The sequence below is a fragment of the Podarcis vaucheri genome, assembly GCF_965113315.1.
Source record: "Podarcis vaucheri genome assembly, chromosome: Z".
NCBI lineage: Eukaryota > Metazoa > Chordata > Lepidosauria > Squamata > Lacertidae > Podarcis > Podarcis vaucheri.
In genome coordinates, this window is record NC_138758.1 from 51,922,399 (window position 1) to 51,940,254 (window position 17,856).

The 17,856-nt window shown below is 53.4% G+C and overlaps 1 protein-coding gene across 3 annotated transcripts in view; it reads right to left on the reverse strand.

The window, feature by feature from the left end:
- Positions 1 to 1,563: 1,563 nt before the first annotated feature.
- NR6A1 (nuclear receptor subfamily 6 group A member 1) overlaps positions 1,564 to 17,856 on the reverse strand; it is a 53,299-nt gene continuing 37,006 nt past the window's right edge. For 2 of the 3 annotated variants that reach the window (XM_082208923.1, XM_082208924.1), the window contains exons 9-13: positions 14,664 to 14,785; positions 13,126 to 13,278; positions 12,559 to 12,643; positions 5,784 to 5,837; positions 1,564 to 4,493 (exon numbers count right to left, since the gene is read on the reverse strand). In XM_082208923.1, the coding sequence (XP_082065049.1) occupies positions 5,813 to 5,837; positions 12,559 to 12,643; positions 13,126 to 13,278; positions 14,664 to 14,785 (385 nt within the window). In that variant the 3' untranslated portion in view covers positions 1,564 to 4,493; positions 5,784 to 5,812. Of the gene's footprint in view, positions 4,494 to 5,783; positions 5,838 to 12,502; positions 12,644 to 13,125; positions 13,279 to 14,663; positions 14,786 to 17,856 lie in introns of those variants that run through there. The other variant, XM_082208922.1, reaches the window with a different exon arrangement.

Below are 17,856 nucleotides of genomic sequence, written 5' to 3' on the forward strand. Positions count from 1 at the left end.
ATAACACAGCACAACAAAATTCCTGAAAGTTTTCACACAACAATTACTGTTAAAAGGGGAAGGAATCACACACACACAAAACAGACGCATACACAAAACCCCACAAAACAGACAATAAATCTCCCCCCACCCCACCCCATTAAGACACCAGTTAACGACCCAAAGCCTGAGCAACGAGGGATGCTTCCGCCCATCACCCAAAGGAATGAAAGTGCCAGTTGTGCTTGAAAGGACTGAACAGTAGTTAATGCACGCAAAGCTCTACTGCGGAGCTGCAAGTGGGCCCTCAGAAGTGGGAGGAGAGGACGCTCTGCACATGCCCCAATGCACTGAGAATCCCTCAGCTGAGCTCAAAAGCAGCTCAGCAGCCGCCACAAGGCTCCAGTGAGCATTGAGGAGAAACTGCCAGGATCTCCTCATTTCTTCCTATCCTTGATATTCCGCAATGTCCCAGGGGAGAGATAAATATGGCCAGTCCCCATCCTCTCTTGGTTATCTGAGGCCTTGCTGTGCCTCTTCCCCCTGCCACGTTCCTGGAATGCGCTGGCTGCAGGTGTGGCCTATGAGAGCGGCTGCAAAACCCTTGCCTGCCAAAGCCTGGGTCCCTGACTGCAAGACCTCCCAGCGATAGGGCAGGAGCTGCGCGAAGCACTCCAGGCCTCACAAACGGGGGCCAGGAGGTCCCTCCACTACTTGGGCCCTGGGGCCGATTGGTGCTGGTGGTCTTCCTCTCGGGGGCCTGTGGGCTGCATAGCTGAGCTCAGCCGGGGCTCAGCCTCTCCTGGCGCAACGCTGCCTGCAGCCAGATCAACGGCCTCTTGCGTTCCCATCTTTTTATGCAGCAGTACTGCGAATTGTGAACTTATCTCTAGTGGGGGAGAGATTTATTGACAAAGTGCATAGTTGGACTATGGAACTCACTCCCACTGGAGGCAGGGATGCCAACTAACCTTGATGGTTATAAAAGAGGACTGCACAAATTCACGGTGGAGGAGAGGACTATCGACGGAGACGGCAATTTCCCCCCAAATACCAGTTGCTGGAAAAAGCAGGAGGGGAGAGGGCTCTTGTGGTTGAATTCTGCTCATGGGTTTCCCACTGGGGCGTCTATTTGGCCATTGTGAAAACAGGGTGCATGACTAGACGGACACGGGCCTGATCCAGAAGAGCTCCTTTTATGTTCTTCTTTCTAGGAGTGGGAAATCTGGTTCCTCCAGATAGTTCTGGACTCTCAACTTTCACCAGAGCTGACCATTGGTCGTGGCGGCTGCTGGGAGCTGGGGGAGTCCAAGAACACATGGAGGGACAGGGGTTCCCCACCCAAAGATGGGCACGAAACTTCATGGGAGGTTGGTTATCTGTAGTATCCATATGGTGAGATGTAACCTCTCCAGCTGATTATGTGACCCTGTCCTCTTTGCTGCTGCAACTGATGCAGTTCCAACATTAATAACTCCAGCATGGTGTGACATCTCACAATAGGAGCCTTCAGGAACCAGGAATCCTCCAGCTGGTTTGGGACTACAATTCCCATCAGTTCCAGCAGCGCAGCCCAGGAGTGCCTGAGCCTGGGAAGGGCCAGGATTTCGTAGCAAAGCATGTGCTCTGCATCTAGGCCAGGAATGAGAAACCCGAGGTCCCTCAGGGAGCTCCAACCAGCAGGACCAATGGGAGATGGGAGTCCAGCAGAATCTGGAAAGCCACAGATTAACCACCATGATGTATAAAGTTTCGGGCTGAATTCTCTCCCCTTACGGGCCAAAGGGTAGCAGGCAGCCTAACAGCTTGGGCAGCTGCTCTCAGTCAAGGGTTTCAAAATGTCGGGTTTAAGAAGGATGTTGACAAGCAGGAATGTGTGCAAAGGAGGGCAGCTGAGATGATCAAGGTCCTGGAAACCAAGCCTGATGAGGAACAGTTGAGGGAGCTGGGCATGTTTAGCCTAGAGGAGACCGAGAAGTGACAGGATAAGAATCTTCCACTATCTGAAAGGCTATCCCGTGGAAAATGGAGCAAACTTGTTCTCTGCTGTTCCAGTGCTGGATCTACGGTTGCCATACATCTGGAATTTTCCAGGCATAGCTGGTAATCGGCCATTGGCAACCGTCTTGGGACTGGCTAAGGCTAGGATGGCAAGAGCTGTTCAGCAGTGGAATGGACTCCCTTGGGATTTTAAAGCAGAGGTTGGAAGGTGTTCCCAGAATTAGGTCTGACACTGTATATGATGTTTTAACGTGTTTTGATGTTTTATCGTGTTTTTAATATTCTGTTGGGAGCTGCCCAGAGTGGTTAGGGAAACCTAGCCAGATGGGCGGGGTATTAATAATAATAATAATTATTATTATTATTATTATTATTATTATTATTATTATTATTGGTTGCCAGAGAGTGGGAGCGCATGTGTTCCCTCAGCCTCCTCTCCTCTCCCCGGGAGTCCTCTGGGCAGCTGCTGTCCCTGGTCTCTGTGCTGCCCCCCCCCCGCCCCAAAGAGAGATGCCTCCTCACACTGCCCCACAGGGGCTGGGGAAGCACCCCCTGGCCAGCCAAAGGTACACCATTCGCCTGGGGAGCTTGTAGCCAGGGCTGCTGCAACAAACAGCTGTGCAAGCCTTGGGGAGGCAAGAGGGCATCAGAGAAGGGAGGGAAGGAAGGGAAGAGGGACAGAGGCCAGGGCTGCCCGTGGCACTCCTGACCATCCTTCAAGGCACCCCAGGGGGCCACGACGCACTGGTTGAAAACCACTGGCATAGAGCCGTGTATGTGTAGATTCCCTCTGGGATGTAAAACGCTTTGGCTCGTACGTGACGTTGGTGCTGTCCCTGTGGAATTTGGTCCTCAAACAGCTTTCACAAGTGCTTCCACAGCTACCAGCCCCCCCCCCAAAAAAAAAAACATTAGGAGGGAGGGAAGCTGCAGTCTGAAGGGCGTGGGGTCTCAAACCCCTCATGGGGCTTATGGGTCAACCTAAGAACATCAGGAGAGCCTGCTGGATGAAGCCCACTGGGTCCAGCCTCCCGTTCTCACAGGGCCTGACCAGATGCCCGTTATGGGAATTCCACACAGGGGACCCGGGCACGAGAGTCCTCCTCCCTCCTGCCGTTTTCAGCAGCTGGCATTCAGAAACATTGCTTCCCCTGACAGCTGATGGGCGTTGTCATTTAAGCAATGCGTGTGCATCGTGCCTTGTGATCTATTATGTGGGGCAGGGCTTACCTGCCGCCACCAACCTTTTATTCAAGTTGGCACCCCCTGGTGGAGAACCTCCTTTTGGATCTTGATCTGGGCACACACAACTGGTGTCAGGAGCCACTTCAGGAAAGTTGGCCCTGTGGGGCTTGTCCGTCCCTCATCTTGCCTCCCTCTCCTCCCACGGCCAGTGCTGAGGCCGTTAAGCTGGTGAGGAACAATGGCTGGTGGCGCTGTGTGCAACTGCAGCCTGCACTTGTCGTTTCAATCCAGCCAACGTGGCGCGAGGCACTAACTGGAAATAGGGCCTGAATGTGAACAAATATGGCCGGTCTGTGTGAGGGTTGTGGGGGCAGGCTGGTGGGCAAACAGCCCCCTCCACACACACACACACACACACACACAGCCCAGGCTGCCTTTCCCTCTGTGAAGGTCAGAGCCAGTGACAGGAACGCCTGACAAAATGCCTTGCGCCGAGTCCTTGGGCCCGATAATGGATGTTCCAGGCAATGTTGACATTTGGTGATCCACCAAAGATCAGGTTAATGAGGCTGACGCTGGTGACAGTGTGATTTGTTCGCTGCCATCCTCCCCGGCCGAATCACAGGCCACGCGGCCTTCGGCAGTAAACCATCATGCCAGGGCCCTCCGCACAACAGCTGCTGTCACTGGCCAGATGAGCAAGCGAGGGAAACGTGGCAATTAAGAGAAGTTGGTGCCTCCTCCACTTCTGTGGGTCCAAAGATCAGGGAGGGGCAGCTCACAGAGGTAGTACAGATCCCCAAAAGACCCTCAGATTAGTTAAAGATAGCCCCCCACCCCCCGTTACTCACATCCAGACACATGTACACTCCCACCCCACCCAAGGCACAGTGAATATACCCTTTTCATGGCTGGGCTCAAGAAGGCAAGGTAACAAGAAAAGAACAGGTTGTCCGTCTTCCTCCGATCCCGACTTCCTCCAAAGGCACCCACCTGAATTCCAATGCAGGGAGCGGATCTGGGAGAAACCCACAGTCCATCTGAGTTACTTGAGGACTTGAGGACAAAGGAGCAGCATCCGAAGGCTTGCTATGTTTTTAAAGCAGCTACAGCACTGTGACACAATGACTTTAAGAGGCGAGGCGAACTACTGGTGGCTACTTCCTGCGATGGCTCTGGTCTGGCTCCACAGCTAGAGGCAGTGACGTTCTTGAATCTCAGTTTCTGGAAACCACAGGAGGGGAAAAGTCTGTTCTTGAATCACGCTTGTGGGTTTCCAGCAGACATCACGGTGGGTGGGGCCAGGACAGAGCTCTACAGCTTGTCAGCTGCAAGCAGAAAAGCGGAATATTAATAATTCCTGAAAAAAGCAGGGGGAGGGCTTGGGTTCTGCAAAATGCCTGAGGCAAACTAGACTGCTACCTGTTGGCTCCAATCTGTCTCAAGAGACGCGGAAGTGCATCTCTGTGGGTGAAATCAAACTGGTGGGATCTAAGCGCCCCCTGGAGACCGGGGACCTGCACTGCTGCTTCCCAGGTGTCTTTGCTGGGGTAGCAACGCCTGGGAAGCGTGTCTGGAGGTCCTGGGCTCACCTGGCCACACTACCTGCCTCTCAACCTCACTGACGTGGCCTAAAGCAGAGCAAGACGCTTGGCACCAGCTTAAGTTTAAGAGTTGCCTGAATGAGGCACACAAAACACCACCAAGCCGCCATGGGGTCTGCTCCTTTTCTTCTCCCAGAGATGTCTTGCAAGGCATCTCCTCCCAAAGCCTTTCTCACCTAACAAAGGTGCTGCTGCACAGGTGAGTTTTGAAGAGGGATTTGAAGGTGGTGGGATTCCTAGCTATCTCACTCAGTTTTCCCGAATCTGTAGCTCAGGTGCTTTGGGCTAAAACTCCCACCAGCCCCAGTTGATGGGACTTGTAGCCCAAGACAACCGAGAAGGCGGGAAAGAAACCATTCTCAAGGGGGGAAACCTCAGATGTCCTCAAAGTCACTGCAGCTGGTAGGAGGTATGCTTATTGCAAGCAAAACCACAGCATTCCTCTACACGTAAGCACACGGGTCAAGGAAGGACCCCCTGGAAATACAAAAGCCACATGGCTCCTTGCCTACCGGGGGGGCGGGGGGAGCAGCCTCCTTTTCACCCACATTACGCAAGCAGAACATGGTCTCTTGGGTCCAGCTGCTGTCCAAACATCACAATAGACAGAAGCTGGGCGAAAGGCAAGCTTTGCTTAAAGGCTCAAAAGCCACTGGCCCCAATTCCAGTTTTATGCCATCTGGATTCTACCTGCTTCAATTCAGAACTTTGCTGAGGTGGTCCAGGACACCAGCACCTCGGGTCTTCAGAGGGGACATTTTATACAGCAAGGGGGCTCCTGGGAGGGAGGGAAAGGGGGGAGGACAGACTAGGAGCCTCTGCCAACAGGGTTGCCAAGTGTGCGCTACACTTGGGGTGCCTCCACCGAGTGGGGGCCAGCCACACACACTGGAGAAAGGAGACGCGGGTCTTGTATCTCCATGGCGATGGCTCTGATGGGGACCTTTTGTTGTCAGGGGAACAATTTCTGAAAGATCCGTCTGCTGGGGGGCAGATCCGGCATTGCTGAATTACCATTTCCTGGAGGAGTCAAGAACAGGTTTCTACATCCAAGAGCCGCTCTGGGACCTAAAGAGAGCAAGCCAAAGAGTGTTAACACCTCTTGCGCACCCCCAAGTCCTCCCCCCTCTGCACAGCTTGGCTTTTGCTGGGGTGGGGGCAGCAGAAAAGCCTGAAGAAGCAAATGTCAAGCCACCAGCAGCAGCCTCCTGTCACTACTGCCCCTGGATCAGACCCATGACGGCTCCTCAAGGCTCTCTGGGGAGAACAGGCTGTGGCTTCACAGCACAACCGCCCTCATCCTGGAGGCCTGGGACTGGCCTGGAGACTGCTGGCTGGTCTTCTGGGAGGGAGCATGTAAACAGAACCTTGCGCTGTGCAGCCATGGAAGTCTGACTTGGGACCACAGACCTGTATGGGAATTATGGAGTTTGTTCCTACAGGAGGAGGGAGGCAGTGGCCATCAGCTTGGGGCAGCTTTAAGGAAGAACAGAAAAATTCACAGAGGAGGAGGGGGCTATGGAGGGCTCCTAGGGAGAACGGCTCTGCTCTACCACCAGCTGGAGGCAGTGATGCCTCTGACTGCTGGAAGCCACAGGAGGGGAGTGTGTTGCTCACCTTGAGTCAGAAGCCTCTGCAGGCAGGACAGAGAGAGGCAGCTGCTTAACTGCCTTGCCTGCCACAAGTCAGCACAGACGGTGCCAATGGCAGCTTTCTATGTGCTGAGGCTAAACTTAATTCCAAAGAGCAGGGTGGAAAGACATTCTGCCGAGGAGGGAATGTGGGGCCTGGAGTGTTAGCAAAACAAAGGCACATTTAATTCCTGGGAAGGGCCACAGGCCCAGCTGGCAACAAGCAGGGATTTTCATACTCTGGCTGCTTTGAAAGGAATAAAGGGAACCCAAATGCATTTATGTGGTCCATTAACTAGGCCAATCCAGAAGCGCCAAGCATCAGGGAAAGGCACGGAGGCAGCGCAGCCCACGGACACAGTGGGGGGGGGGGAGAGCAGCAGCTGCTCACTTTGGTGACGTGGCCACTGCCATCGCAGTGTGGCAGGCAGACGCACACAGAGAGGTGCACAATGGCTTTGTGAGTGTACTGCCTGTTCCCAGCTGAATGGGCCCTGATGTGTGCACTCCAAGATGTACAGAAATCTAAAAATACCAAGTCCCTCCTCACGACTTGCCGCTCTCTCATCAAACACAAGATATCTTTAACTGATCTCTCCTTTCCCTCTGCAGTGCTCTGGTCAAGGCTGCTTTTGCAGTCAGGTTTGTTTGCATATTGGATTTTTTGTAAAAGAGGGTGCTTTGCAGATATTAAGGCAAGAGGGGCTAAAAGAACCTGCTCCTTTCACCTGCTGCTCATTCCTAACACCTCCCCATCAAAGCCTGGGCTGAGATCTGGATAACCAGGAGAAAGGGGAGCCAGCCCCGTCCAAAGGGCTGGGTGGAAGGCATGCTTCCCTTTCTCTGGCCTCCCCTGGCCCTGCTGTGCTCCGCTGTGAGGGCACCATCAGGGCCAAAGGCAGCTTCCAGCTTGCCAGAGATGCGTCCTGCCGGCACTGGCGAAAGCTCCTTCAGCCTCACGGCCTGCAGAGACCCCCTGCTCCAAGCACCCCCTCCCCTAACACACTGACTGCCAGGTAGAGGTGTGTGTGTGCGCGCACGTGTGTGGAGGGGGCACCTGTGGGACACGGAAGCAAGCAAGCAAGCAAAAGAAAGGACACTCAAGAGTCAAGCAGTGCAGAACCATTTCACATTTATTAGTTCAAAGATCTAACACTTGCTAAACATGCGTTTAACACTTATTGGTCACATTTCCACAGGTAGTCAAGTCACAGAGCAGAACTTTGGAGCCGAGGCTGCTGGGCAAAAGCGAGGGGCGCCGGCCCCACGGCCAAAACTACACCCGGTCAGAACACTGTTGTTGTTGTCAACACCTCCTGAGGCAGGAGGCACCACCGGGCGAGTGGCTTCCCAGCAGTGCAGATGCTCCAGCTCCAGGCATGTTGAAACATAACAGCTAAACATTCACTATTTGTTATGTTGCAGTGACACCCTGCTTCCCTGATTTATCACACGGGATTGTAGGGGGGACGCGCTGCAGGCTGCTTGGTCAAGGCATTGCTGCCCCTCCCTTCCTCCCTCCGGCTGGGAGAGTCCCAGGACGCCCATGGCGGGGGGGGGCATGGAGATGCAGGTCTAAAAGTCAGCAGGGGGGGCAGAAGGAGGTGGCAGGAGCCGTGGGTGCGCGTAGGGTGGGGCTCAGGCTGGCAAGAGCACCCCCTCTCCACGTGCTGCTGCAGAGGGCAGGGGGGTCTTGCGTCTGGGGACACCGCACGGCCTCTTCTCTAACAACTCTGCCCAAGATTCCAGGCGCCCCTTCCCTTCATTCACCCCCCATGCAGCCTGCCACCTCCTTCTGACGCAGCCCCAAGGGGGGAGGGAGGGGGCAAATAATTCTCCAGCAGCAGCAATGAGGAATGGAGAATCTCTGGAGAAGTTGACAAAGCAGCATCTCCCCCCCCAAAAAAAAAACCCCAACCCTGTTGCACCTCCACTCAGAAACATGTACAAAGAGGAAACAGGGTTATTTTAGGTTTTTTCCAAAGTTGAGGGAGGGATTTCTTTTCTTTTTGTTTCTTTCCCCCCACACAATCCCTTTGAGATGATAAACAGGATGTCACACAAGAGGTAGTTTTGTTATGGAAACTGAGTCAATAATGTTATCAACAAACTAGTACAAAACATTTTCATACTTAAGAAAGAAAGAAAGAAAGAAAGAAAGAATGCATCTATCGCAAAGGCGGCTCAGTTGAGGTCAATGGGTGCCCCAAGTGGGGGGGCAGGTTCAAGTCCAGACAGGGGCTCCTTCCCCAGGCAATGCCGGGGGGGGGGCGCAAGGCCCCAAGCAGGCCTGGGCAAAGAGAGCCCCCTCCTGCTGGGGCAGGGGCAGCAGGGGGGTTTCCCTGGGTTCAGTTTAAATACATATCCCTGAGCTTCTGCGTGCGGCGCAAAGGGCGCACAGAGAACCCAGAGGAAGCCCCTCAGGTTGCTGCCGCAAGGTGGAGCATCGCTTTGGGCTGGGATCACCTGAGATACAAAAATATCCGCGTCAGACTTCAGCTGCCACCCCCACCCTCTTCGTCTCCTGCCACGTCAAAGCCTGAGGAAGAGGGCGAGGCCACTGCCACCGTGGTCTCCCCAGACCCACAGCTGCAGAGCTGGCGGAGCAGGCGGAGGCAGCGCAGTGATGGGTGGGGGGTGGGAGGGGGCGTTGATGGGTCCCCCTCCACCCCACCCCTTTTTTTGGTTGTTTTCCTATTTAGAAATAATTTTTTTAAAAAAGGTAAAAAGTAGTTCAAGTTTATAAACAGCAACAAAACAAAAACAAAATGAAAGGTTGGTTTGAAGGACTGCCACTGAATGGCAAAAGGGGAATTCCAAGCCTCCCTGCTCGGCTGGGGGAAGAAGGGGGAGAGGAGGAGGCCTTTGGGGGTCACAATGGGCCCAAGAAGCTTGTGCTGTGGCCCTGGTGGCTTTTCTTGGGGTGCTCAGGTACAGGAGGGGGGAGGGACTTAATAGCCTCTCTCTTTCAAAATGAGTGGCAATAGGCTGGAAACCTGCAGGAAGACCTGCACCAGCAACTGCTACTTCCAGGAAGCCGGGGGAGAGACCTGCCATCACTGCCCTCCCTGACATTCGGCTTTTGCTGCTGCCAGCCTCCTCTGGAGTAAGGTTGTGGGAGCCAGCTGAATGCCTTCTGCCCCTCACCTCCAAACTGCATTAAGCCAGGCTTCTTGGAAGAGCAGTAAGAAACTTTATTGCCAGTAAACTTCCATTTCGGTTTTGTATTTGTGTACTTAATAAGCCTAGGTATTTTTGAGGGGGGGTGTAATATTAAATTTATTCTGCATTTGCAAAATTGCTGGGACTATTGTCATTTTGGGGTTTTTACTGACATGCTCTTTATTTCAGTATATTTGGTATACTGTAGGCCGCTTTGGGCTCAGTTCACTGCAGAAAAGCAGCAAACAAATAAACTCAACCAATCAATCATGCTAAAGAAAAAAGCCCAGAGAAACTGCAGCAGGGATCCCCCTGTGGCAGGTGGGCTGCTGGGCCCCAGCAGGGGAGAAACCAGAAATAGCAGAGCTCTCCTCTCCCCCTCCTCTCCCACACAGCATTAAGCACGTTATTATACAGTTCCCCCTTTTGTTTTTGCAAAATGACCATTGAACAAAAGATGGCACAGAAAGAGAATTCCAACCTTTGTACAGTGTCCTTCAAACCAAATTCACAAATCCATCTAAATGAGTGACCTACGGTCCCTACGTCTCTAAGCTACAGTTCCTATTTTCTTCACATAATACCTGAGTCCGCAAAGCATTACATTCACTTTACCCTGTTTCAAAACCAAACAAGCCGTCAGCGGGCTTGGTTGCGGGAGGCATTAACGACAGCCCAATGAGTTACCTTCTGGCTCACTGCATTAGCCTTTGGCTTGCGCCTGAGTTCAGCCTGGCTCTCCCTGCTCCCAGAGACAGAGGCTTTTGTGTGTCAACGGAGGGATGCTGTGAATGCGGAGGCAAAATGGGGGGGGGCTTACACAATGGCCAGCGGAGCGTCCTCTCACACAGCCACCCCCCCTCCTGCACAGGCTGCAATGCCTCTCTCCTTCCTGAGTCAAGTCACCTTTGAAATATGCAGGAGGGGGGGTGGGGAGAGCAGAGAGGTCCTGAAAAATCCCACGGCCACGGATCTGTGAGGTTTCTATGAAATGTCGAGTGATGGGCTAGACTCCGCAGTCTTGTGCAATGTATAGAATCCCTGCTACGTAAAAGGAGCAAACCAGAAGGTAATGAATGGGTCAATCAGAGGTATTGTGGACAGCTCTCCCCCCCCAAACAAAACAAAACAAAACACAAAACACAAAAATAACACCAATGTCCTGGCAGGCAGCACTTTCTAGTTTTGCGACACAGACAACATACAGGCAGACAGACAGAAGGGCAGATAGGGATCGCAGCACTTGCACGCCCCCCCCCACCCCTTGAGGTATATCGTGTCAAAGCAGAAGGCTTTCCAAAGTGGCGGGGAGGGGGGGGGTCACAAATGCTACTTGGACCAATGGGAAAAGCAAAAGGGCAGTGACACCGGTCTGTGACGCACAAAAAGCCACAGAGCGCTGGCCACAGCAGGGCCAGGTACCCGTTTCACCTTGCTGGAATCAGCAAGAGCAGCGTTGAGTGTGGGGAAGTCAAGCAAAAAGAGCCCTGTGGGTGACATTCCCCCCCCCACCCACAAGGCAAATGCCAGTGGTCCAAAGGAGCTCTAGGCGGGGCTGGCAGTGGGGAGGGGCCTGTGAGTTTCCCTGATGCTCGGTCTGCAGTCGCCTTTCCCACTTGCGCTTGCCAGGCCAACCCGTATCAGGATCTCCCCTAGAAATATGCCAAGCCTCCAAATGTAAACAGGGTGCAGTGGGGTGCAGCAAAAAGCAAGGTTGGGGGGCACTGGCAGTGGCAGCAACACTGGGGCTGCCTCTGCGTGTGCTTATCAGATGGGCTGAACAGGTGAGATGGGCTAATTGAGGCCAGTCCTTTCCAGCCTCTCCTTGTGTCTGCCAACTGCGGCCTTTAGCCAGTGTGTGGGGCTCCCACCCCCCGCCTGAAGGCCTTAGAGGAAGACACTCACAGAGAAGCCTCTCTTGCTGTGAGCATCTGTTAAGCATGGAGCCAAGGAGGAGTGTGACATGGGTGGAGGAGGAGGGGGGGCTCTGGGAACTGGGGAGCCCACTGAGTGTGAATAGGGGAGAGAGCCTCCCACCACGCCAAGACCCATCACGACCTGGAGAGTCTTGCGGCGAGGGCCCCTTTCCAAGGGCTAAGAAGGACAGTTTGAAGGGGTGTCCAGAGGGAACCCGGAAACTCATTTCCCCTTTGAAGGCCACAGAGCTGCCTCCCTGCTTGTCCCAGCGTTCTTTCACAGGTGGGGGGCAGGGCGAGGGAAAGTCTAGAGCAGACCCCTCAAAACTGCGAGGAAGGGGCTGCCATCTCACCTGCTGAGACCCAGCCATCATCCTTGCAACCCTTGGGGCGTTTCTGTGGTACAGTGAGGGGTTAATGTCTGCTGGGTCTGGAGTGCCAAGAGGGACCTCAAGCAGGTGGGGGGGGTGTGTGTTTGAGGTGCTCTGTGGGCAGCCAATTGAGAAGAGGAGGGGGGGGGCAGCCACAGCACTTGGCACTTCTCTAGGGGAGAGCAGATCCCGGCCTCCGAGGATCGGCCGACTGCCCCAACAGAACAAACACTTTGGGTGTAGGTCCCACAGAAAGAGAGGAGCCCAGCGCCTTCTCCTTGAGGTAGTCTTAAGTCATCGGCCCCAGCCTCCCAGCCCTGGTTAAAAAAAGAGAGGTCTAACCCTAAAAAACACTGTTAACGAACATCTTCACATTCTGTAAACTGTGAGAGGACTCAATGGCTGCATTCGGACGGAATGCTGTGCACGGGGTTGAAGATCATACATTCAACTTTGTCGTGAAATAAATATCATAGGAAAATAGTAAAAAGAACAAGGAAAATAGAGGAAACCAAGCAACCAACCCCACAAAGATTCCTGCCGCAGCAGCAAGGCTACCCACTGCCCAGCTGCAGCCATTCCATCCATTGCATGTGCCGCCTCCTTCTCCTCCTCCTCCTCCTCCTTCTCCTCCTCCTCCTCCTCCTCCTCCTCCTCCTCCTCCTCCTAATCCTACTCCTGAGGGAGGGGGGAAGAGGCGGCTGCTCACTCTTTGCTCACGCTGGCCTTGCAGGAGTGCAGAACAGCCTTAAAGAGGAGAGGCAGCTGCTCCAACGGGACGTTCACCATTTTCCCTGTCAAGACAAGAACACAATCTTGGTTAGCTGCCCCGTGTCGAAGGCGGCATGAAAGAGGTGAGGCTCACGGGGCCGACCAGAGTCCAGCAGGCTGCTCTCCCAGGGGCCAAGCGGACGCCCCAAAGGCAAACCCGCGACACTCTCTCCCCCTGCGGCTCCCAGCAGCTGGCATTCAGGAGCACTGCTGCCTTCAGGGTGGCTGGGCTCCACCTCTGCCCCCAGGGGGAGAGGGCTCCTGCACTCCTGCTTCTGGGTTCCCATGGTGGGCATCTGGCTGGCCCCACGGCCTCCAGGATGGGGGGCTAGGTGAGCCATTAGTTTGTTTCAGCAACCTCCCTGCCTCCCTTGGAGCTGCCCTGGACTGCACTTCCGAAGGTGGGAAGGAGGCTCCCACACGCTGGCAGTGCAGCCGGAGAGAAGCTTCTCCCTCCAAGCTTCACGAGGCAGGGGAGCCAGAACGACCCCTGAGAGAGCCTCACCTGCAATGTATCGGATCTCCGGCAAACACATCATCAGATCTGGGAACCGGTTCGGCTGATGCGGGTACTTGAACTCCATGAAATCCTGGCAGACGTACCAACACCTCTTGTTCAGCTGCTCCAGCTGGGAGGTGTTTGTCAGGCCTCGGATATCTGAGCAGAAGAAACCACGCTTGTGACGAGTGGGGCAGGAACAACCGCCCCGCCCTGTCCCCACTCGCCGCCCTCCCGCCAACTGCCACGATGCTGATAAAAGGTACAGGGGCCGAGAAGGAGAGGAAGGCCACAGAAGCAAGTCCCCAGAGCAACTCCTGTGGGTTGGGCCATGGGGCAGCTCCTCCAGGAGCTGAGACCAAATCGCAGACAGTCTGGACCGGAGGAGCCTGGGACCTTCAACGCTGCCGGACACCTGACTCCCCTGAGCACCAGCCAGTGTGGCCGGCAGATGATGGGATCTGGAGCCCAGCTAAAGGGGGAAGAGAGACCTTGGGAGGGGCCAAGCAAAGTTGCTATGCGGGTCTTGTATTCTGAATCCACCACAAAGGAAACCCGGGGCTCCACTCGCAAGCTGGAGGCAAAGAGGAGGAACCCAACTGGCAGCCACTTCGCTGGGCCCAGGCAGGCAGCCCTTCCCACAGTGCGGCTGCTGAAACGCCGCCTGTCTGCTGTACGCCGGCTCCCTCGGCCAATAAAGCGAGATGAGCACGGCAGCCCCAGAGTTGTCCTTGACTGGACCTAACAGTCAGGGGTCCCTTTACCTTTCAGAAAGGGATTCGAACTCGGATTCCCCAGGCCCAAGTGAGGTCCCGAATCCACTCTCAGCTGAGGGCTGAGCACAGAAGTGGCCCCTCCCCACTCTCACACGCACACCTGCCCTTCCGTAAGGTTCAGGAGGGAGACGGTCCATGTGGGTCTGTTGTTCCGCCTGGGACCCCAAAATATGGGATGAAGCAGATCCCTTCTGCACAGGCAAAGTGGACTAAGGGGAGGGCATGCCTCAAATCATACACACACTTACCCACAGGTAAGCCCCACTGCACTCTACGGGGCTCACCTGGTAGGAAGTTGGAAGTGGGGCAGAGGGAGCGAAGGGAGTTTTCTGTGAACTGCCCTTAGACCGCTGGGTGTAAGGCGGTATATAAATTCAGTTGATAATAATAATAATAATAATAATAATAATAATAATAATAATAATACAGTGGTACCTCGGGTTAAATACTTAATTCATTCCAGAGGTCTATTCTTAACCTGAAACTGTTCTTAACCTGAAGCGCCACTTTAGCTAATGGGGCCTCCTGCTGCCACCGCGCCGCCGGAGGACAATTTCTGTTCTCATCTTGAAGCAAAGTTCTTAACCTGAAGCACTATTTTTGGGTTAGCAGAGTCTGTAACCTGAATGTCTGTAACCTGAAGCGTATGTAACCTGAAGTACCACCATAATAATAATAATAATAATAATAATAATATAACGCACTATTCCTTTTTTTTTAGAAAATGCAAATAAAAAAAGAGAGAGGGCGTCTCCTGCGGAGGCTCACCTTGGTTGAGGAAATTTATGGCTTTCATGCAGGCGTATTCCTCCTTGCAGACCTTGAGCTGGCCAAACTTGCGGTACAGGTAGATAAGCCGTTCCATCACCTCCATCCCTTCTTCGCTGAACCTGTAGAGGGGAGGCGGGCAGGGAGGGAGGGAGGGAGGGAGTTTGGCATCAGGCAAGCCCTCCAGGAACTGTCCTAGATGCCGTTCCAGAACTGCCCTGAGACCTCCAGGTATAGGGCGGTATTAAATTCAACAAATAAATCATCATCATCATCATCAGGGTTATGAAGGCGCCCTAAAGACGTTAAAGCAAAGATTATGGGATCATGCACATAGTGACTTGCGATCTCAATCACACGTATAAAACGTATTTTGCTGCGCTATGCAAAATATGAGCAAACCAGGGCTGAACTGATATTCCCCTTGCTGGTAGCTTTTCCCGGGAAAATCAGGAGCTCACTATGCCAGGTTCCTCTTGGAAGACCGGACAGACGCTAGGACATCAGCAGTGGCAAAGTTCTTATCGGTGGTTGCGAGAACCAAGGATCCCTATTCTTTTGAACAAAATGCTCGTTTAACCTGGAGGCAGGCTGTCTGAACTGTGCATCGCTTTGTAACAATTTGTCGGGTCTCGGAACGTAATCAAGATTGATTTGAATAATAATAATATAATAATAATTTATTATTTATACTCCGCCCATCTGGCTTGGTTTCCCCAGCCACTCTCGGCGGCTTCCAACAAAACACTAAAATACAATAACCTATTAAACGTTAAAAGCTTCCCTAAACAGGGCTGCCTTCAAATGTCTTCTAAAAGTTTGGCAGTTATTTTTCTCTTGGACATCTGATGAGAGTGCAGGGAGGGAACTACCAGAAAGCCCTCAGAGCTGGACCTTAGTGTTCGGCTGAACGATGGGGGTGGAGATACTCCTTCAGATATACTGGACCAAGGCTGTTTAGGGCTTTAAAGGTCAGCACCAACCCTTTGAATTGTGCTCGGAAACGTACTGGGAGCCAGTGTAGGTCTTTCAAGACCAGTGTTATGTGGTCTCGGCGGCCGCTCCCAGTCACCAGTCTAGCTGCCACATTCTGGATTAGTTGTAGTTTCCGAGTCACCTTCAAAGGTAGCCCCACATAAGAGCGAATTGCAGTAGTCCAAGCAAGAGATAACTAGAGCATGCACCACTCTGGGCAGGTAAGGTCTCAGCCTGCATACCAGATGGAGCTGATAAACAGTTGACCTGGACACAGAATTGACCTGCGCCTTCATGGATGACTCCCAGGCTGCACACCTGGTCCTTCAGGGGCACAGTGACCCCATTCAGGACCAGGGAGTCCTGCACACCTGCCCGCCTCCAGTCCCCCCAAAACAGTACTTCTGTCTTGTCAGGATTCAACCCCTATCTGTTAGCCGTTGAGCTGCAAAGGTGGCCCCTGCGAGGAACTATCCCCATCGAGAAATTCCACCAGCTCGGCTCCGAGGTCCCCAGGTCTGGGCGGGGAGAGACGCTTAACCCAGCTCGGATTCACGCTCTTTGGGTGAAGCTGGGAACTGACTCGCAAGGAGGCTGGGGAGGAAGCAGCAGCAGCAGGAGACAGGGGCATGGGGTCCTAACGAAGCCCGCTTGTCCGCAAGGCAGGGGAACAAGAGCCCCCTGCTGCCTTCGCACGGACACAGCAGCATGTGCGTATAGAAAGGGGGGAGCATCGCAGCTGCACAGGCAAGAGGGCCCCCGGTTTTGATCCTCTTTGGCCTCGCCCTAGACTGGACACGGAACAACCAATTCATTCAAAATTGGGAAAGGAGTAGCCCCAAACCAAACTTGAACCAATTTTTTTTACAATTTAGGCAGAATATTTGGACTAATGGACACGTATTTGTATAATCTGGAACATTTAATGTGATTTCCCAGTAGTAAGAGCTGGACCATCAAGAAAGCTGATCACCAAAGAATGGATGCTTTTGAATTCTGGTGCTGGAGGAGACTCTTGAGAGTCCCATGGACTGCAAGAAGATCCAACCTCTCCATTCTGAAGGAAATCAGCCCTGAGTGCTCACTGGAACGACAGATCCTGAAACTGAGGCTCCAAGACTTTGGCCACCTCACGAGAAGAGAAGACTCCCTGGAAAAGACCCTGATGTTGGGAAAGATGGAGGGCACAAGGAGAAGGGGACGGCGGAGGACGAGATGGTTGGACAGTGTTCTCGAAGCTACCAGCATGAGTTTGACCAAAGTGCGGGAGGCAGTGGAAGACAGGAGTGCCTGGCGTGCTCTGGTCCAGGGGGTCACAAAGAGTCAGACACAACTAAAGGACTAAAAAACAACAAATAGGAAAGACCAGCTGTAGCTCCAGTCTGCAAAACGGAACATTTAAATGATGGCTGTATGTGTCCCTCACCCCTTCTTTGGCCTGTTATCTTTTTTTCCCTTAAGCCTTGAGCTCTGGCAAGCAGGTTGACAGCAGGTTTCAGCTGGGGGCCATTCCCTACCTGGGGGGGCCAAGGGGCCTTCTGCATTCAGTGGAGGTGCTTGACCACTGAGCCGCAGCCCCTCCTCCTGATGAACCTTTCTATTGGCCAGGAGTCTAAGGGACACTGGGAGGCTGTTCCCTTTGCCTCCTGGAAATAGCATCATGGCATGGGGGAGACCCCCTGCCCCCCCCCCCGGCTGGCCAGAGAAGCAGCAGCTGCTGCAGCAAGCTTGCTTTCTCCCTGACACAAGAACTTTGCAACTCAGAACCAGTGACTGGGTTTTCCTTCCCCCTCTTTCTACCCAGTCTCTTTTCCTTTCGTGTCGTGTCATTTAGATTAAGAGTCTGGTGGCAGGGACTGTCTTCTTACTGATCATGCATTTTCCTGGTTGAAGGGAAGAGTAAAATCACATAGCTAATACACAGTGATACCTCTGGTTACAGATGCTTCAGGTTACAGCCTCCGCTAACTCAGAAATAGTACCTCGGGTTAAGAACTTTGTTTCAGGATGAGAACAGAAATCGCACGGCGGCGGCAGCAGGAGGCCCCATTAGCTAAAGTGGTGCTTCAGGTTAAGAACAGTTTCAGGTTAAGAACGGACCTCCGGAACGAATTAAGTTCTTAACCCAAGGTACCACTGTATTGGTTCACAACTTAGCAGGGGAGCCAACTTGCCCTCTGGATTTTGGGTGAACGCAGGCGGGTGTGTGTGATGTCAC